The sequence below is a fragment of the Lontra canadensis genome, unplaced genomic scaffold (genome assembly GCF_010015895.1).
Source record: "Lontra canadensis isolate GAN:19392208 unplaced genomic scaffold, GSC_riverotter_1.0 scaffold66, whole genome shotgun sequence".
Taxonomy (NCBI): domain Eukaryota; kingdom Metazoa; phylum Chordata; class Mammalia; order Carnivora; family Mustelidae; genus Lontra; species Lontra canadensis.
In genome coordinates this window covers 9990564-10003959 of record NW_022631060.1, presented here as the reverse complement: position 1 = coordinate 10003959, position 13396 = coordinate 9990564, and the positions used below count along the sequence as shown (strand labels likewise).

At 66.4% G+C, this 13396-nt stretch overlaps 1 protein-coding gene across 2 annotated transcripts in view; it reads left to right on the top strand.

The window, feature by feature from the left end:
* The window catches only part of KCNQ1 (potassium voltage-gated channel subfamily Q member 1), a 305399-nt gene that overhangs the window by 36375 nt on the left and 255628 nt on the right, over positions 1–13396 (top strand). For both annotated transcript variants that reach the window (XM_032879756.1, XM_032879758.1), the window contains exon 2: positions 8701–8791. In XM_032879756.1, coding sequence (XP_032735647.1) covers positions 8701–8791 — 91 coding nt within the window. The remainder of the gene's footprint in view (positions 1–8700; positions 8792–13396) is intronic.

Sequence of the window (13396 nt, the reverse complement as noted above, 5' to 3'; positions counted from 1 at the left end):
TCTCCCTGGAATGCCGTGAAGCCAGCCCCTGCCCACTCTGGGCCATCTGTGGGTTCCCAGAAGCCAGCCTCTTGTTCAGGGAGCCTGAGCCTAGGGCAGCTCCTTCTGGGCCTCCCGAGGCAGGAGGAATCCGGGGGGGCACTGGTCACCTGGGCCCTCCATGGTGCCAGGCCTGGCTGCTGCTTCTGCACCTCCCCCGATGCCAGCCTGCTGGGACAATGGGGACCAGGGGCTGGAAGAGAGGCCAGGGGTCACCCCCAGAGTGAGTGGGGTGTGATCTGAGGCCGGGGGGCGTCCCGTGTCTGCTGGGTGGGCTGCCTTGACGGGGAGCTAGCTACCTCTGGCTGCGAGCGGTTGGATGGGTTGGTCCAGGGGTTGGGTGGGCCCTGCCTCGGGCTGGGGGCTGCTGGCCTGCGTTTTCCAGCCCCCAGAGATGCCTCCGCCTTCAGCCCACCGGGTCAGCAGCTTGGGGGCCATGGGGGCAGAGGCCGAGAGGCCTGGCCTGATGGCTGCGTCCTCAGCTCCCTCTGTGGGTCGGGTGGGCGCGGGTCTTGGGCCTGAGGATCGACTTCCTGGGTGAGCGGCTGTGGAGTCAAGGGTCCCAGCTGGGGAGCCACGGAGGCTAGAGACTGAGCATGGCGTGGGGTGTCTTGGGCCGTCTGGATTGTGAGCTGGACCATCCCTGCCACGTGGTGTCCCCAGCTCCTGTCGGTGAGAGCGGCTGTGAGCTGCTCCCGTGAGGTGACTGCTGTGTGGCCTGGGCCCGCCTACCCTCTCTGAGGCTCGGTTTCTAGAGAAACAGGGCCCCCCGGCCTTCTCTCCCAGACCCCCCCGGCCTTCTCTCCCAGACCCGGTGCTCAGTACAGTCACAGCACGGAGGCGCGGCCCCAGAGCGAGGGTGGGGCTGCCCGCCCCACGCTGGCCTTTCTCCTTCCTTGGGGGGACCCCGGGCTTGGCGTTTCTAAGCCTCTGTTTTCCCACCTGTGAGCTGGACATCAGAATACCTAACCCGCTGTGTCCGTCGGGGGCTCGGGAACCCCCAGCTCTCACCGCTGTCCCTTTGCTTGGGGACCACAGGCTGCCATTCCCTGCTGGGTCACCCCCTGGCGTCCAAGCATCGGATCAGGGACCTTGGCCCAGAAAGGCGGGACACAAGATCCCTTCCAAGGCTGGGACAACCGTTTCAGCTGGAATTGGCAATGTGGGTGCCAACCCCGCCCTCCCCTCATGGTGCTGAGCAGCCCCTTGGAGGAGCTACAGAACCCTGGGGGTCAGGGAGCCCCTCCCTAGGGTGTAGCCTAGGAGCCGCCGGCCAGAGGCTCCTGGTCCGGTTTAGGGATCCACGGGTGTCTGTGTTGGAAGAGACCAGGGATCCTGGGGGCCCTTCTCTGGCACCCTAAGTCTGGGCGGCTGCTTCCCTGCCTCTCCACGCCACCTCCTCCCTGAATGCTTTACTGTCTCCCTGTGGGCCACGTTCTCGCCTCTGCTCTGCCTGGACCAGGCCCCTGCCTCTGAGAAGCCCTCCCTGATCACCCCTCCCGAGGGCAACCTCAGAGGGCGGGGCTCCAGGAGAGAACGGGGCCAGCTGGAAGCCTCCACCTGCCCATCTCAAGTCCTGTGATGGCCCTGGGCCCACGGGGAGGGCACACCGGGGCCAGCTGCTGAGACGAGGGTGGTGCCAAGCCCCTTGAGGATACGTGGGGAAGCCTCCTTCCCCTGCAGGGCCTTGCTGGTGGTCCTGATTTCAGTTGTGGGGCTGGGCAGCACCCCACAGAAGCCCCGTGGTCCAGGCTCCATAGCTGGGGGGACACTGGTGCAGGCCAGTCTGATCGTGGCCACAACTGAAGCAGCCCGGGATTGAGCCCAGGCAGGCTGTGGGGCACCCCTCCCAGGGGGGACAGTGAGGCTCAGGTCACATGCGGCTCCGTTTCGGGGACCCCTCGTGTCCCCTGGAATGGAGCTGAAGCTTCCACAGTGGGATTGGAGGTTTTCTCCAGCTGGAAACGAAACTGTAGCAGGAAGGACTTAGGCTGGATGCAGGAGGGACTTCCCCCAGCAGGAATGAGCCCCAGATCCCCATGTCCTCCTGGCAGTGGTGGGGTCGTGGTGACCTGGCTGCCTGCAGCTCTGGGAGCGTCCTTCTGCCCCACCCTGTGCTCTCTCGGGCCTGGCTGAGGGGTCCTGGGAGTCCTGTGTGTGACCCTGGGGTCGGGAAGGCTGCAGGGCCCCCCACATGCTGGCTCTGCTGCTGCCGTCCTCCGCGCTCGGCCCCCTGCGGGAGGAGGGGGCAGTCCCGCCCCCGGTAAGGCTGCAGGGCCCCGCTGTTTCCAGGCCGAGGCACCCCCCGAGACACAGGGAGTGGGGTGCAGAGTGCAGCCGCAGGCGAGTCCGCAGCCGGACGCCTCCCCGGGGAGAGGGACGAGCGTGCCCCTGGGCACAGGCGTGGATGGGCCTGTGCACGTGGTCACTTGGGTTCGTTCTTCCGGCACCTTCTGCAGACACACGAGGAGGTGACTCATCGCAGGCCGGCCAGGGTTGGCGCCACGCTGGGGGCCAGGCCACCCCGGGAGCCCTGGGCCTGGACCGGCCACCTGCCCTGCAGGTTACCCCATGCCTGAGTGCCTCCCGGGGCCTGAGCCTCCTGGCCACTTGGCTGAGCCTGTCTGGGGCCTGTCCTCCCTCTGCCAGGCCAGATGCAGCTCCTGGCAGGGGGACTGAGGAAAGCCTGGAGCCTCTGCCGCGGGGAGCCCTGGGCCGCTGTTTTCCTGGGGGTGTGCAGTGTGGTCGGAGGAGGCCGGTGCTGGTGTCTTGTTCTCGGCTGGCCGCGTGGTGCCGTGTGACTCTGGGCAGTGACCTGCTGTCTCTGAGCTGTCCCGCTCCTCCTGTGACGAGGCACAGGCTTGCTTCTCAGGCTTCTTGTGAAGACTGGAGTGCACAGGAAGAAGCGGGCTTCCCCTCCCGCCATGCTGGGGCCTCAGGCCTGCTGGGACTTAGGGGGCTGCCTTGGGGCTCCATGGGAGAGAGGATGTGGGTCTCGGCTCCGTGGGCGGGTAGAGGGGCCGGCACATGGCTGGATGCTCCCGGGTCAGTCACCCATAGCCTGACGATGGGCCACGGCTGCTGGTGTCCTGACTGTGGACACAGATCCCCTGGGGTCCCTCAGGCCACACGGTTGTGCCCCCAGGGACACAGGGACACAGTCAGTCGTCCGGCAAAGTGTGCCTTCAGAGGGACCCCGGCAGGTGGGGCCCTGCCTGGGAGCCCCCTCGTCTGTGGGGGAGGCGGCAGCAGGCAGCAGGGGGTCGGGGGTCGGGCCCAGGCGGGTGTCAGGAGGGCCGAGGATGTTGGGGGGTGGCGGCCGGCAGGCAGAGGGGAGATGGCCGGGGCTCGCCGGGGTGTGTCCTCTGTTTCTCCTACTTGTCCCCCCCATGATGGCGCCTGGACGGTGCAGTGTGCAGAGCGGAGGCCTTGAGGAGATGCGTGCACGTCCCGACCCCAGCGACCGTGACCTCATCTGGAGGGGGTTCTTGGACGAATTTCAGTAACAAGAAAGGGAAAGAAGAAAGGAGCCGCTGGACATATCTTGAGTTACGTGTTAAAAACGGACACTGACCTTCACTTTGACCTGACACCTAACACTGGCTTCAGAAATTCACGGACGCGTCCGTGAGAATCATCCTAGTCACGTGGCGTAGTCAACCAGCCAGTGCGTGTGGTGCAGGCCCCGGTGCGGCCCCAAGATGTTCGGGTCCCTGGAGCCTGAGAACGGGACCTTGTACAGCGACAGCATCTGTGCAGGTCGGGTGCGGTCCAGCATCTTGAGGGACAGAGGGGATCCTGGATGCCTGGGGGGCCCTGCGTGTGGTGACGGGTGGTGACAGGCATCCTCGTAAGAGGCGGGGCATGTGACCGTGGAGGCAGAGACAGGGCAGTGTGGCCACCAGCCCAGGGACACCTGGTGCCCCAGCAGTTGGTCAAGGACAGAGCCCCTGTTGCCCCAGCCCTCCCCACCCAGGGTGACCCCCTGCCCATGACTCAGCGAGGTCCATGTACAGCTCGGTATTCCTGCCTGGGGGACCGTGGCACCGAGTGCCGAGGCCACGGGGGAGGTTCAGTCTCGGCCTGGAGCCGGGCCTGGGGGGGCAGCTTGGGCTCACTGCACCCGTGACCTGGACAGACTCCTGCTGGCCGAGAGCCTCAGCGACCCCATCAGGGGCTGTGACCTTGCTCCATACTCCAGGGCTGCCCGGGATGCAGGGCCAGTGGCACGGCCCAGAACCCCTGGAGAAGGCAGGGCACCTCGCCCCAGACACCCCTGCCTCATGTGGGGTGCGGGACCCCTGCTGCGCGGGGCTTACAGGAAGCACCAGCAGGCACGGGCTGGGCCAGCAAGAGGACCTCGGCGTCCCTGCTGGGCAGGGTTGTCCCCTACCCTGGGGACAGCCCCGCAGGACCTGAGGCCACCCCCTGTGGGAGTCCGGTGCTTGCCCTTCGTTTGTTGGGGGTCGTCCTTTGGAACCTTCCTTCAGGGCAACATTTGTACAGGGAGAAGCCCCCCCATACGGCTGGGGTTGGACATCAGCACCTAATCTGTTGAATCCCACGTTCAAGACCCTGTCCAACCTTGGGCTCGAGGTCACTGTGACAAGCCCCTCGTTTCTGTGCCGGTGAAGGTCCTGTCGCAGCCGGGCAGGACTCTGATCCTCGCTCTGCCCCCCTACAGCCGCCGCTGTCCACCAGGGCCACAAACGCCTTGACTTCTGAAAAAGTTTACAGTTGTGGTAAAATACACATAAAATTGACCACGGTGGCCACGTTGAGTGCACGTTCACAGCGTTGTGTAGCCGTCCGCAGTGTTGGTCCCCAGAGCTTTCCACCTTCCCAAACGGAAACGCCACCCCTCATGAGACACCGACCCCCATCCCTCCCCCAACCCTGGTGACCACCGTCCACTCTCTGTCCCTGTGAATCTGGGGACTGCAGGGACCCCATGTGAGTGGGTCCCCTAGGACTTGTCCTTCTGTGTCTAGTTTCCTCCTCTCACACACGAGCTCTTCCTGGGCCGACCGGGCTCAGGCACATTGTCCTCACACACCCGGTGAATTAAGCCTCCTGGCCCGGCATGGCTCACATCCTCTGTGACCACCTTTCAGCACTCTGGAATTGCAGTTTAAAACCTGGGGGCCCCGAGGGCCCCGGGAGCAGCCTGTGCTTTCTGTGTGCGGGGTTCGCGTGAAGGATCGCTGACGTCACCGGGAAACGTCTGGGGCGGACAGCTGCTCCCGGCCGTTGGAGACAACTCCCCAGGGGCTCACGGCTTTCCCGACGGCCCTCCCGGGGGGCACAGGGGAGGGCTGTGGCCCCCGCGCCCTGGAGTGCCCCCTGCTGTCTTGGCCCCGGGCCCTGGCGCACCTCCTGCATTCCTTCCCGTTCCCAGCGCACCTGGCCGCTGCAGGTGCCCCAGTGATGACCGATAACATTCAGGACGTCCCTCCGGCTGGCGCTCGAGGCCCCAGCCCCCGGCCAGCGGCACAAGCAGGCCATTGTCCCTCGCGGCACGGAGCTGCCACCGCGCTGGGGGCCAGCATGGCCTCTGGGGTTTGGCGTCCCTTGTCCCCCCAGCCAGGCTCCCATGTCCTGACCCAGAAAATGGGTCGGGTCCCTCCTTTCCCAGGGCTGCAGTCTGCCAGCCCTTGGGGTCTGTGGCTACGGGCTGGGTCGGAGAAGGGTCTCTGCCCTGCAGAGACCAGACGGGGTGTCGGGCACCCCGGGCCGTGAGCGCCCCCCCCCACCCCGAGGGCAGAGGCTGTGTGTCAGCATCTCGGAGGCTCCGAGGCCCACCCAGTACAGGACGGAGTAGACAGATGCACGCTGGGTTGAATGGTTCTTTTTTTAAAAATGCTACCTATTTGAGGGAGTGAGAGAGAGAACACAAGCAGGGGAAGAGGGAGAATGAGAAGCAGGCTCCCCGCGGAGCAGAGAGCCCGAAGTGGGGCTCCATCCCAGGACCCCGAGGTCATGACCTGAGCCGAAGGCAGAGGCTTCATGAACTGAGTCCCCTTAGGGGCCCCATTGGTGCATGATTCTTTCTGAAACTAGCAGCGTGTGTTAAAATGCGTGATGACCTCTGGAGGCTTCAGGGTACAGCCGGGCTGGGGAAGAACCCCGCGGGGCCGTGCACCACCCATCCCCTGACCCTCCAAGGAGAGTACCTTGCAGCAGCCCTGGGAGGGGCTCTCCAGGCAGGGCCTGGTCCTGGCTGGCGGCCATCCCGGGCCCAGAGCCTCTATCTGTGCAGGGTCCCCCTATAACTCTGGCGGGGAGCTTGGGGTGAGGACCCCCTTCCTGACCTCCCCTCGGGGCCTGAGCCCAGGAAGGCTGCTTGCCTCCCGACGGTGCCCCCCACCTCTGGGCTCCCTGTGCTTCCTGAACACAGCCAGGCCCTGAGCGCCAGGCGGATGGGCCCCTGGGGCGGCTGGCTGCCCACCGCGGCGTCCTGGAGCTGGGGTGCGTGGCGCCCTCCTGCGGGGCCTCCATGCTCCCGCCTGGTGTGCTCCTGGAGATCTATTGCTTATGTCTCGTGGCTGAGCACATAGGGATGGTGATGGCCAGGTGTGGGCTGCCGCAGAGTCCCCGTGTGCTGTCGGGGAGGGGGACCCGGTGGCTGGCTGGGATGCGGCCTGGCAGGAACAGGGCCCATCCCGATAGCCTGAGCATCCTGAGATGCCTCAGTGGGTCCCCTTTACCCCCAGCTTCGGGAGGCAAGAAGCCCTCGGAAGCCTCACAGATGTCGCTAAGATGGCAGTGGGAGGGGCGGGACAGAGGAGGCAAGGTCTGGGAGGTCAGAGCAGAGCTGAGCTACGCGGAGGGTGGGGGGGTGGGGGGTGGGGAAGGGCGGGGGGGTCCCCTGCCCTTCCCCGCCCCTCCCCGCCCCTCCCCAAGGGCTCAGCCTCCAGAGGGGCCCAGCTGTGCCTTGTTGTCCCCTCCCGTGGCTCCAGGAAGTGTGGGGCCCCCAAGCCTGGGACCCCTGCCTGGAACACTTGTCGGGTGACAACGCGGGGACAGTCCAGGACTCTGGTTACTGGTTACCAGGTGGGATGTGGCAGTGGCACTTCCTGGGGCCCGACACGGAGGGAGGGCTACACCCCCGCAGGCTGCAGGAGGTGAGGGCACAAGCACTCAGTGCTGGTCCCAGGCCCGGTGCGTGAGTCCCTGCTCCGATGTCTGGCTGTGCTTGCTGCCTCTGGTGGCCCTGTGAGCCGGTGGCCCAGGGCCCTGGCTCCTGTCGATGGCAACACCGAAGGCTCCACCCAGGCCATGTGGCCGTGGAGGGGCTGTGGGTGGGCGCCATGTCTCCTTTGTGTGGATGCTTCCTTGGCCCCGTCCACGCCCCGAGATCTGGGAGTGGGGCTGGCTGGGTAGTGGGACTGGAGAGCTCTAGGGTGAGGCTCAGGAGCACGAGGCCCTTTGCCCTTCCAGCCCATGGAAGGTGAGCTCCGAGCCCGAGCGGGGGTCCAGCCGCAGACGGGCGCTCACACTCCATCGGCATTCGCCGGTGTCCCTGTGAGACTGAAGCCCCAGCCAACTGACCCCCACAAAGGGCTCCAGGTGGGAGACCTGGCTGTATCTGTTAGAGTGCTTTCTGGGGGGCTGGGGGGCTGGTTCTCCTCGGGGAGGCCAGGCAGGACGAGACTCGCTCCTTCCCAGAGGGTGAGAGGGCCGGCAGAGCTGAGGTGGTGCAGAGCGTGGCTGTGCACGGTCCCTGGCAGGAGGCGCTGTGTGCTCAAAGACCCAGAGTCCTGAAGCAGACTCAGGAGAGCCCAGGAAGGTTGGCGCGGCAGGGACAGCAGTGGGTGCAAAGGCCCCGAGGCAGGCAGAGTTGGGAAGAAGGGCAGGAGGAGGTGAATCATCTGGGCTCAGCGTGATGTTGTGCTAGGGGGAGATGCTGCTGGCTCACCTGGGTACTTGAGGGGGGCTGTGAGGTCCAGGGTGGAGCCTGATGGGCGGCAGAGAGGGGTCGGCTGGGATCTGGCTTTGCAGGGGGAGCTGCTCAGCCTGCATGGGGAGGGAGGCACTGGTGGCAGGTGTTGGCCAGAGCGACCGGAGGACAGGGTGTGGCCTGAGAAATTGGGGCTGAGCTGGTGGGGGGTGATGCAGGGGCTTCTTGGTGGGCACAGGATAGGCATGTGGCAGTAGGGGTGGACTGGAAGTCCCCGGGAGCAGGATCTCAGGGTGGGGAGAGGGCTGGCAGTCCGTCCCCGCCACGCTGTGTTCCCTCCTGTCCCGTCTGAGAGGGATCCCCTGGATGACTCCCCCAGAATTGGCCCTCCCCCGGGCAAGAGGAGGGCTGTGGGGGCCCTGTGACAACCAGGGATGTGGGGGACATCCTCCAGGCCTCTGGTCCCTGGTGACTGCCAGTCGTCTTCCTGTTCTGTCTCCGTGGCTTCCCATTAAGGGAGCCACACAACATGTGGCCTGTAAGCGTGGCTTCTTGGCACCAGTCTCTAAGGTCTGTCCCGCGGTCCTGGGGGTCCAAACTGGTCCTCCATGGCCAGGTGGGTGGGCCCCGCTCTGGGCACCTGGTCCCCGGCTGGCGGGCTCTAGGCTCTGGGGTGCTCCGAGTTCTCGGACCGTGGGGTGGGGGGGCAGGGCGGGCAGGCTGGCCGCCAGAGCTGACCGCCGTGTCCTCCTGCCCCGCAGCTTCCTCATCGTCCTGGTCTGCCTCATCTTCAGCGTGCTGTCCACCATCGAGCAGTATGTCGCCCTGGCCACAGGGACCCTCTTCTGGATGGTACGTAGCAGCTTGAGGGGCTGTCCCAGCTGCTGGGGCTCTAGTCTCCTGGGCAGGTGGGTCATGGGGTGGACTGAGCTGCTCCTGGCCTTTCTGGCCTGCACAGTGACCCTGTCCTGGCGTCCCATCTGCTGGTCAGCTGCTGTGGGCAATGGGAAACTGGAGGTGTGGGGACCCCTACCCTGACCCCTACATTTCCTAGGATGTGGCAGTTCGGCTCGGATGAGAGGAGCCTGGGAATGGTGGTCTGGGAGAGCTTCCTGGAGGAAGGGGCTTCTGAGCTGGGCTGGGAAAGGACAGCTGTGGGCACAGCTTGCCAAACCTGTGCTGCGGCCCCGTGTCTGGGTGACTGCTGACCTGGGCTGTGGCAGCACACTGACCCTGGGCTCTGCCCAGGATGCCCGGGCTGCCTGGCTGGCCCCTTCCACAGGCCTGCGTCCATTCACCCTGACTTAAGGGGCCGTCGTCACTGTAAACCAGAAGTCCAGATGCACACGGGTCTGCTCGGAGACTCTCCTGTCCTGGGGCAGGTCTGACCCCCGGGGGCCATTCTGCTTCGACGGCCTGACTGGCCTTGCTTGTTCACTCTTCGAGGTGACTGTCACCATCCCCCACGCACCTGGCGTCAGGACCAACATGACAGCATCTGATGGACCCCTCTGGGGACGTGATGTCCGTCCGGGGTGAGGTCTTCCTGTCCACGATCGTGGTGTCTGTTTGCCTGGAGGCCTTAGGGTTTCGTGATGTGGGTCTAAGGTGGTCTCTGTGATGGTTGTTCCCGGGGACACTCATCCTTCCTCCCCGCGGCCACCAGAAGGGGCTCACTCTTCCATCAGGTTCTCCCTCCCTCCCTCTCCCCAACTCCCCTCTCCCCCATCTCCCTTCATCTCCCCCCCCCCCCCCCCGGTCTCTCTCTCTCTCTGTCCCTCTCTCTGCGTGTTGGAAGCCCCGGATGGCTGTCCCCGTACAGTGTGGTCGGCTTGCTGGCGGTGTCGGTCCTCTGGTCCCGCAAACTTTCCCGGATGTGGGCTCGGCGCGGGGGGCCCGGCGGCTCTGGTGGCTGCTGGACGGGCTGGCTTTCCCGGGTGGCCTGGGGCTGGCAGGGTGTGCACGTGCTCGTGTTTGGGGGTGACCTTCCAGTCCTACGTGAAGGTGTTGACTTTTGTCAGCTGTTTCTCGTGTCCATGGAGATGGTGGTGACGGCCGGTGTCCGTGGGTGTCTGCTGGCCGTCCCGCCGTACGGCCTCTGTGCTCCTAGACTGTGCTTTTCTCTGTAAAAGCGCGGCGAGCTTGCCGTCAACAAGCAGGGCAGGGCGAGTGCCGGGCTTCGGGCGGCGGCTCTGCTCTTCCTCCGGGTCCTCGGGTCCCGGGGACCCACGGAAGCTGCCACAGGTGCAGCCTGGCCTGAGGTCCCGGGGCCGCAGTGTCCTGGACAAGGCGGACCGCTCCTACGTCTGGGCACCGTGTCAGCCGCCACCATCCTAGAGGCGGATGTCCCCAAAGCCTGCCCTCATGGGCCCTGGTGCTGGCCAGGGAGTGGGGTCCATCTCCCCAGCAGCTGAGGGCTGGGCGGAGCTTCTCGCCAGCCCAGGGAGGGGACGGTCCTTCCCAGCCGCCGGCCGGCCGGGGAGCTGCTGGTGGTGGGGAGCAGGGAACGTGGGAGGCTCTCTTCAGCTCGTCGCACAGCCCACCGAGGCTGAGGCAGGGCCTGCAGGTGCCACTGGGGGTAGGGGGTAGGACAGCCTGGGGAAGCCACCAGGTCTGGCAGCTCAAGACCCTCGCAGTCACGGCCTGCACCCCGATATGTCTGTGGGTGTGTTCCTTGTGCTGGGCATGGAAACCAGACCGCCAGGGGCTTACGCCCAGGACAGTCCCGTCACGGCTGGCAGGGGCGGCCCTACTCTGGTGTGTGCGGGCCTCCACTTTGCTCTTGTCGGCCGGGAGCAGCTCCCTCCCTGACACGGATTCTCGCATTCAGGGCTCAGAGTAGTTATGTCCTGGGGGATGCCCAGAGCTGCTGGGGTGGGGGGCAGCTGAGGGCTCCGTTCTCCTCCTGACAGCTCCCCTATCCCACCTGCCCCTTCAGCACCCAGCAACCCCCATCACACCCACCCTCCAGCGTCCCAGCAGCCCCCAGCATCCCGGCAGCCCCCCAGCAGCACTCCCAGCAGCCCAGCTACCCCATCCCAGCTGCCCGCTCCATCCCCACACCCCCAGCATCCCAGCTGCCCCCCACCCTAGCCGCCCCCACCGACCTCCTCTGCCAAGCCTGTGATCACAGCATTTCTGAGGTGCGCGTGCCACCTGGTGGCCATTGTCTGAACTGCAGGCATAGTTCCCCAAGCTCAGGATGGGGGCACAGCTTGGACTGGGGAGGGGAGAGGCGTGCGGGCCGGCTCCTGTACCCCTTCCTCTGGGGCCCAGAGTGGGTGTGCCAGTGAACAGGTCCCCTCCCCCGAGCAGAGAGCCTGCTCCTGCTGTGTCCCACCTTCCTTCTTCCCCTTGGGGGACGGAGACCCCATGCAGCCTCCCCGGTCCCCACCTCCTGTCCCTCCAGACGCCCTCTCCACATGACAGCCTGCTTCGGGCGGGGTGGGCAGTGCATCCCAGAACAAATCTGACCATTCCCCAAGCTCTCGCTCATAATAAACTTGACTTCTCCCTCTGGATCTCCAAGATGTTTCACACTTGGCAGCCCTGTCCCCATAACTCTGTCCTTCCCTCCCTCTACCTCACTCTCTCCCTCCGCTCCAGTGCACTGTTTGCGGACCCGCGGGTGGTCCTTGCTGCCTCCGGGCCTTTGCATGCACTGTGTTCTTGGCCTGCTGTTTCTTCGACATGTCGCACAACTGGCTTCTCCTCTGGTTCCAGGTCTCAGAGCGGCTGTCGCTGCTTCTGAACCTGCCATCTGGGGCTTCCCCGTTCCTCCGTCCCAGGACACTGCTCTTTCCCCGTTTGGGTGTGCGGTGGGTGTGGGGAGCTCTGCGGGTGGGTTTCTAGTTTTGAGTCATTCATATTCTCCGAGGGGAGGCGCCCGGCAACTGCACGGACCCCACGTGCCCAGAATGACGCTTCCGGGATTTGGGCTCCCCACCTTTGAGCCCCTGGGTCCAGACCTGCCCCCACAGGACACCCCAAGGCCTCAGCTCTTCCCCCCGCTCTGTACATTAGAGGGGGTGGTCAGGACGGCCTCAGACTTAGCGCTCTGGTGGCCTTGCTGGGTTTCCAAGGACTCCCCGGCCCCATGGCTGCATGCGGCTGGGTCCCAAGGGGGGTCTGAGCTGGCTGGGTCCAGCTGCCTCTGGAGAATCATGGCCGGTGGAGGGTGGCGGGCACTGGGGAGACAGCGGCATGGGAGACCGCCGCAGTCCAGCCTCCAAGGGCACACGTGCATCGTGTCCCGTGGTGGGCCCAGGAAGGACGTGCGAGGGGGAGACGGGACCAGGGTGGGCTGTGTCTGCAGAGATGCTCCGGGCTTCTCCGTGGAGGGGAGACGGCAGGGAGGTGGGCAAGGCCCACGGCGGCGGGGACAGGAAGGGACCCCTTCCACAGCGCGCAGTCTCCAGGTCGGGCCGGGCAAACACAGGGCCCCTGGGGAAGTCAGGGGGGCTTCCTGGGGGTGCGTCAGATCCCAGGCAGAGGGAGACCCCTGCGGGCAAGGGGCGTGGGTTACGGAGCCCTGTCGGAAGCCCGGGGGCGGGCGGGCACCAGGTGGCGCTGCTGCCCGCGAATGCGGGCGTCCCTGGCCCCGGGCCCAGAGCGCGCGCGGGAGCCAGACCGCAGCGGGGAGCCCGGGAGGGGCCGAGCGTGGGCTCCGAGCGAGCCTGGTGTGTAAATGGTGGAAAAAAGTCACTGCAAACTGTGCTTTCCCGAGAGCCCGTGCTCCTGCCTTTCCTTCCCCGCGCTCGGCCGGACGGAGCCAAGGGCAGTGCCCAGGCCGGGCCAGGCAGCCCGCGGCCTCCCCGGGACGAAGCGATCTGCGGAACCGGCCCATTCAGCGCCTGCAAAAGCCATTTTGGGAGGCCGCCCCCTCCGCGGCCGGTGGGCTCTGCGCGGCCCCACGTGGGGCCTGGGGCTGGCTGGGGGCTTCCCGGGCCCAGGGCACCCCCGCGCGGGGGAGTGAGCGCCCTGTGTCCCGTGTGGGCGTGTGGGGGGCGCGTGTGCCCCGCGTGTCTGCTTGTGCGTGCCTCCGCGCGGCCACATGCGAGCTTCCCGCCTGCGACCCGAGGGCAGACCTGGGGCGGGTGGCGGGGACGCGGCAGGCCCAGACGTGGGCCCGGGCGGTCCCTCCCTGCGGGTTTTGGAGCCGTGCACAGACAGCCCCGGGGATCCCGTGCCTGCCGGTGCGGAGCAACCCAGGGAATTGTCCCGCGATGCTGTGGTTAAACCCCCGAGAGCCGAGCCGGGGCCCGGAGGCCTGGGGGATGAGGTCATCGCTCCTGGCTTCCTCCCTCGCTGTGGCCAAGGCTCCCTCAGCCCGGCCATGGTGACCCGGCCCTCCTGCCAGCTGCCCACCGCGCCCCCCCCCCCCCCCGGGGCTCAAGCTTCCCCGAGACCCTCCCGCCCTGCGGGCCCCCCGTGTCCCAGCAGCAGCAGGAGACTCCC